This window comes from Chiloscyllium plagiosum, unplaced genomic scaffold (assembly GCF_037043375.1).
Source record: "Chiloscyllium plagiosum isolate Xiang-an unplaced genomic scaffold, Cpla_swu_hap1 HiC_scaffold_27, whole genome shotgun sequence".
In the NCBI taxonomy this organism is placed as follows: Eukaryota; Metazoa; Chordata; class Chondrichthyes; order Orectolobiformes; family Hemiscylliidae; genus Chiloscyllium; species Chiloscyllium plagiosum.
The window spans coordinates 1,618,871-1,625,191 of NW_028270165.1; the positions used below are offsets into that span (position 1 = coordinate 1,618,871).

General features: G+C 46.3%; 1 protein-coding gene across 1 annotated transcript; it reads left to right on the top strand.

Annotated features, from left to right (window-relative positions):
• Nucleotides 1–225: 225 nt before the first annotated feature.
• LOC148142827 (uncharacterized) lies at nt 226–1,122 on the top strand. The gene has a single exon (XM_087975655.1). It carries the CDS (start codon nt 226–228, stop codon nt 1,120–1,122), a length of 897 nt encoding a protein of 298 aa, XP_087831781.1.
• Nucleotides 1,123–6,321: the final 5,199 nt, after the last annotated feature.

The window sequence follows — 6,321 nt, forward strand, 5'->3', positions numbered from 1 at the left end:
AGCATTTGTGAGTCACTCAATCCATCGGGACTGTAACAATTTTCAACTGTGATCCAATTGGTTCCTGTTTCAGTAAGTTTTCAGCATCATTGGGACTGGAAGAGAGACCCTACTGTTGCAGCAACGCACTGAGTGTGGAGCCTGAAACAGTTATCTCGCCTGGAAAGAGGAATTCAAGGCAGGGAGGGGACATACACGCGTTTGTGTGCAACTGTAGCTTCGGCCATGGAGAAACCATGGAAGTGTGGCGACTGCGGGAAAGGCTTCCGTGTCCCGTCTGCCCTGGAGACACATCGGCGCAGTCACACCAGGGAGAAGCCATTCTCCTGTCCTGAGTGTGGGAAAGCCTTCAGTGATTCCTCTGCCCTGCTGAGGCACCGGCGGGTGCACACAGGGGAGAGGCCCTTCAGCTGCCCTGAGTTCAGGAAGAACTTCAGCAATTCCTCTGCCCGGCTGAGGCACTTGCGCGTTCACACAGGGGAGAGGCCCTTCAGCTGCCTCAAGTGTGGGAAGGCATTCAACGATTCCTCCGCCCTGATGAGGCACGAGCGGGTGCACACAGGGAAGAGGCCCTTCCGCTGCCCCGATTGTGGGAAGGTGCACACTCGCTCCTCCCACCTCGTGATTCACCAGCGGGTCCACATCAGTGAGAAGCCCTTCCCCTGCCCCAAATGTGGGAACGCCTTCAGCGATTCCTCTGACCTGCTGGCCCATCGGCGGGTCCACACCGGCGAGAGGCCGTTCACCTGCTCTGTCTGCGGGAAGTGCTTTACACGCTCTTCCGACCTGCTGAAGCACCAGCGTGTCCACACTGGGGAAAGGCCCTTCAGCTGCTCTGTGTGCGGGAAGGGCTTTACCCAGGCCTCCCATCTGCTGACACACCGGTGGGTCCACACTGGGGAGAGGCCGTTCACCTGCCTCGAGTGCGGGAAGGGCTTTGCTGTCTCCTCCACTGTACTGACGCACCAGCGGGTCCACACTGGGGAGAGGCTATTTGCCTGCCCCGAGTGTGGGCTGAGGTTCACAATGTCCTGCAGCTTGAACAAGCACCAGCGGAGGCACCAATGCTCCCGACAATCAGATTCTGCCGGTAACGCTGCTGAGGGTCACCCCCAGGACTGAATCTCCTGCCCTTTCTGACAGTGGGGTTAGTGGGAGAGTTGGTAGGGTTTTTTGTTTTCTACTGGGGGAGTGGAAGGGGAAGGTGGGGTGGTGGCTCAGTGGTTAGCACTGCTGCCTCATAGTGCCAGGGACCCAGATTTAATTCCATCCTCAGGGTGACTGTCTGTGTGGAGTTTGCATGTAATTCCCCCCTGTGTCTGCGTGGGTTTCCTCTGCGTGTTCCAGTGTCTTCCCAAAGTCCAAACGTGCACATGTTTGGGCGAATTGGCCAAGCTAAATAGTCCCATAGTGTTGATGAATGTGTAGGTGTGGTGCATTAATTAGGGGTAAGTGCAGAGTAATAGGGTAGGAGATTGTGTCTGGGTGAGTTACTCTTCAAAGGGTCGCTCTGAACTTGTTGGGCTGAAGGGCCCGTTTCCACACTGTAGTGGTTCTATGTTTCTATGAACCTTACTCCCAGTGGGCGCTGCTGCTCATTGAGCGCAAGACCCGCACAGACCTACGACCACAAGACCATTGGAGCAGAAGTTAGGATATTTTGACCCATCGAATTTGCTCCACCATTTGTTAGAGACAAAATAAAAAAACTGCAGGTGCTGGAATCTAAAATAGACAAACAGGAGGCTGGGCACAATAAGGCAGGCAGCACCAGGAGCTGGAGAAGTCAGCATTTCAAGTATTTTCCCTCAGGACTGAAGAAGGGTTCTACCCGAAACGTTGACATCTCCATCAGAAATGATTTATCAGGATGTTGTTAGAATTAGAGGGCATAGGTTTAGAGTGAGAGGGGAAAGGTTTAAAAAGGGACCTAAAGGGAAAACTTTTCATGCAGAGTGTGGTGCGTGTATGGATTAAGCTGCCAGAGGAAGTGGAGGAGGCTGGTAGAATTACAGAATTTAAAAGACATTTGGTTGGGGACATGAATAGAAAGGGTTAGAGGGATTTGGGCCAAGTGCTGGCAAATAGGACTAGATTAATTTAGAATATCTGGTCAGCGTGGACGAGTTGGACTGAAGGATCTGTTTCCGCACTGTACCTATCTATGACTACCGGTTCTGATGTAAGTTTAGAATTGAGTAACTTTGAATAATTCAATCTTGTTGAATTCACCTCCTGGAATGTTTCAAATGAACCCCTCCAAGCGATATGATTGAACTACGCCGAGTTGGATAAAGTATCCCATCAGGTTCAACACGAATGCGCAGTTGAAGAAGTTGAAGTCAGAAGTCACACAACACCAGGTTACAGTCCAACAGGTTTATTTGAAATCCCAAGCTTTGGGAGCATTGCTCCTTCATCAGTGCTGCTCCTTCATCACTTCACCTGATGAAGGAACAGTGCTTCGAAAGCTCATGAGTTCAAATCAATCTATTGGGATTCTCACCTGGTGTTGTGTGACTTCTGACCTGTCCACCCCCAGCACCTCCACATCAGAGTTGACGAATGAGATCAGATTTTATTCAGCATGATTTAGTGAGATATTCATCTAGATGTCCTTATGCCTGAAACATCGATTCTCCTGTGCCTCGGGTGCTGCCTGACCTGCTGTGCTTTTCCAGCACCACACTCTCAACTCTGATCTCCAGCATTTGCAGTCCTCACTTTTTCCTGGTTCATGTGGAAACTCAACACTGTCAGAGTTACAAAGAGACGCCAGTCATCGAGTACTATAGCACAGAGACAGGCCCTTCAGCCCAAACCGGTCCATGCTGACCAAAATGTTTGTCAACACTAACCTCATTTCCCTGCACTTGGCCCATATCTTTCTAAAGCTTTCCTATCCATGTATTTGTTGAAACGCCTTTTCAATGTTGTTAATGTACCTGCTTCAACCACTTCCACTGGCAGCTGTTTCCCCAGGCGGACTACACTCTGTTAATATTTTGCCCCACATATTTTCTTCCATCTTTCTCCTCTCACCATAAAAACGCGTCCTTGCTCTTGAAATCCTCCCCCTAGAGAAGACACAGCTACCATTTAGCCAACTCTACCCCTCATGGTTTGAAAATATTGCCTCTCAACTTCCTCTGCTCCAGTGGAAAAACATCCCAGCCTATCCAGCCTAAATTCTAATTTGATAATAATGGCAGTGATGATTTTGGCTGTGTGTGTGTCAAGGATCTCTCATTTCTAAGCCAATGCTGTGCCTCTGAAGTTCACCTGATCTTAAAATGAATGGCACCCCATTCATTTAAAATGTCCATGTTTTCTGTGCAAAGTCGGTCCTGGTCAGGAAATAGGCAGTGGTGTCTTATATTCCCGTAGACTTCTTGTGACCGGGTTCATATGCTCTGTTTTGAGATGTATGAGTCAATCTTCCGAACAAAAGATTAATGCAGCCCTTTATTCATGTCTCATTATTAAAATCACTTTCTCCATTTACAGATGTGATTGAGAAGCTTCTCCCAATGAATCTTAGCCTGACAAATGCTGTTATCAATCATTTGAAAGTCACTGCAGCTCTGTCACAGCACAGGGGAGGGCTCTTTCAGACACAACGCATCATGCAGAAAATTCTCCCACATTAGTCGAGCAAAGTTGACGTCTTTTTAAGACATTGTGAAACTTGAACGGGTTCAGAAAAGGTTTGGAAGGATGTTGCCAGGGCTGCAAGGTTTGAGCTACAGGGAGAGGCTGAATACGCTGGTACTATTTTCCCTGAAGCTTCAGAGTCAGCCAGAAACATCTGTTGAATCAGGAAACATCTCTTCCTGCAGCAGCCTCAGACAGACTGCTTGCTAAAACCCAAACCAAAACCAGGGGAAAAGAATGGGACAACTGCCCTTTCATTGTAGAAGTGTTGTAGGAAAAAAAAGTCAATCTCTTTTCCCTGATTGTTGCCTTAGCCAGTATCTGTTAACCATTAGCAAAATCTTTAATCCTAGACGAATGAGAAACTCTGCCTTTTACAACCCCTCCTGAAAATAAACAAAGAACAACATAATCTTCTTAAAGGAGCAGCATAATCACAACAAAAAGCACTTGAACTGAAACATTTGTAACAAAAGGCTGTCCAGTTAGCAGGACACGAAAACAGGTTTTCAATTTCACCAATCAATTTAAATCAGCCCCATTGGCTACCAAAAACTTATTAAATTTAAATCGTAAAGTTTTGACAACAGGACCAATCCTATGATAAAGAATTGGTGCTCTCAGTCATCTGTGTATTAGAGAAAGCATCATTGAGAAAAACAGAGAAGGGCATTCCTGACAGAGAAATCGGAGGAGGCATCCCCGACAGAAGATGGCACAGAATATTCCGGAAGACACATAACCTGGTTGTAATCTGAGAGATTAAATTCTATTTTGTGTTATCTGAGTGGGACATGTATTGATTATAACAGCATACCAGAAGAATCTTGATTTATTCCAGAATACTCAGTCGTTTGCCCGGATTTATTCAGTTTGTTAGTAATTTTGTTCATTTGTTTACCGTGAGAGTTGGTTAAATAAATTGCTGATTGTCCATTTTAAAGTGTCAGGGATTTACTTTTAACACTACAGCAGGTTACACCACTTATCACACTGACTTTACAGATTAAAGGGCAAAGTGCCACTCTTTGGACGTTTCGGTTTGAGATCTTGGAGAGTGGGTGGGGGAGTGGGAGGGGGAGTTCAGCCTTCGCTTTATAACAGTATTGATGACATTCTCTTGAATGCAATGGAGTCAATATTAATCCCAACCTCTTGGTGTGGTTGTGGGTGAATCACCTTAATTTGGCTCCTGACTCAGAAACCGCACAGAGAATCAACTGCTGAAACAATGATTTGCACTTTATTTCACGTAGCAACCACAAATAAAACCTCTCAAGTTCATTCAGCTTCACGACTTCCCCCCCCCCCCCCCCCCCCCACCTACCAAACTTGGCTATCACCCAGTTGATGGCTGAATTTAACCATGTTTCCACCGACAGTGCCCATCTCTGGAAGTGTCCAGGGGTGTGATGCAGTATTATTCTTCTAAGTACTGCTGCTGCTGTATCATTCTGGAGTTGAATTATGGTGGCGTTTCCTCAATTTCAAATCTATGGTGTGACTTTTTTTTAAGACTCTAACATCACCTCACATTGCTGGAGACCTCAGGTCTGTAGCTTACCTTCTTATCCTTGAGGGTTAGCTGTCTGTTTGAAACAGCCTGCCCTGCAATTAATCCCTCTGTGTCAGGGCTTTCCTTCTACAGGCAGAATTAATTGTCCTTTTGTCACACCATTGTAAAATAACATTATCTTACCTGTCCCAAGAAACAACTTATTGTGTTGCCTCCTTCTTCCCAGGGATGGTTAACAAGCCATTTATCGTATTGAATCTGCTCTGCCATTCAACAATGGCTGATATGTTTCTTAACCCCATTCTCCCGTAACCTTTCAGCCCCTTGATACTCAAGAATGAGTGAATAGTGGAGCAGACTCAATGGGCTGAATGGCCTAATTTCACTTCCTGTGGTGTCACAGTTTCTCGTCAGTCCTTTCATTTCTTCCTCCAGAAAGCGTTATTGTTGACTCGTGAAGTTTGGGAAGTTCTGGAGTTTACAGGTGCACACCACGCTCCCCTCTGCCTCCTCCCCAACCTTCAAGTAAAGGGAAGACCTTTTAGAAGAGAAATAAGGAGAACTCAGACAAAGAGTGGTAATCTATGGAATTCACTGCCCCAGAAGGCTGTTGAGGCCAGATCATTGAATATATTTTCTTGAGTACCAAGAGGATCAAAGGTTATGGGGTTGAGAAACTTATCAGCCATGATTGAATGGTGGAGCAGACTCAATGGGCTGAATGGCATAATTTCTGCTCCTATAGTCTAATGATATGCTGATGTGTGGAGGGGTGAGGATGGGGGAAAAGAGATAAAGAGGAGAATACAATTAAGGTGAAGCTGGATACAGATACATAGGAAATGCACAAATTGTACGATAAATTTCAGACCACATAGAAGCACTGGCATACAGAGGGATCTGACCATATAAATCTCCAAAAGTGGCAACACAGGCGGGTAATGTGATCAAGAAGGCACACAGCACGTTTGTCTTGAGTGTAAGAGTTGGCGAGTTATGTTACAGCTATTTATTCCGGTCACATTCAGAATATTGCGTGCAGTTCTGGTCGCCATACTACCGGAAGGACATGGATGCTCTGGGGAGAGGGTATAGAGAAGGTTCACTAGGACATTACCTGGTCTGGAGGTCTCATTATGAGAAGAGATGGG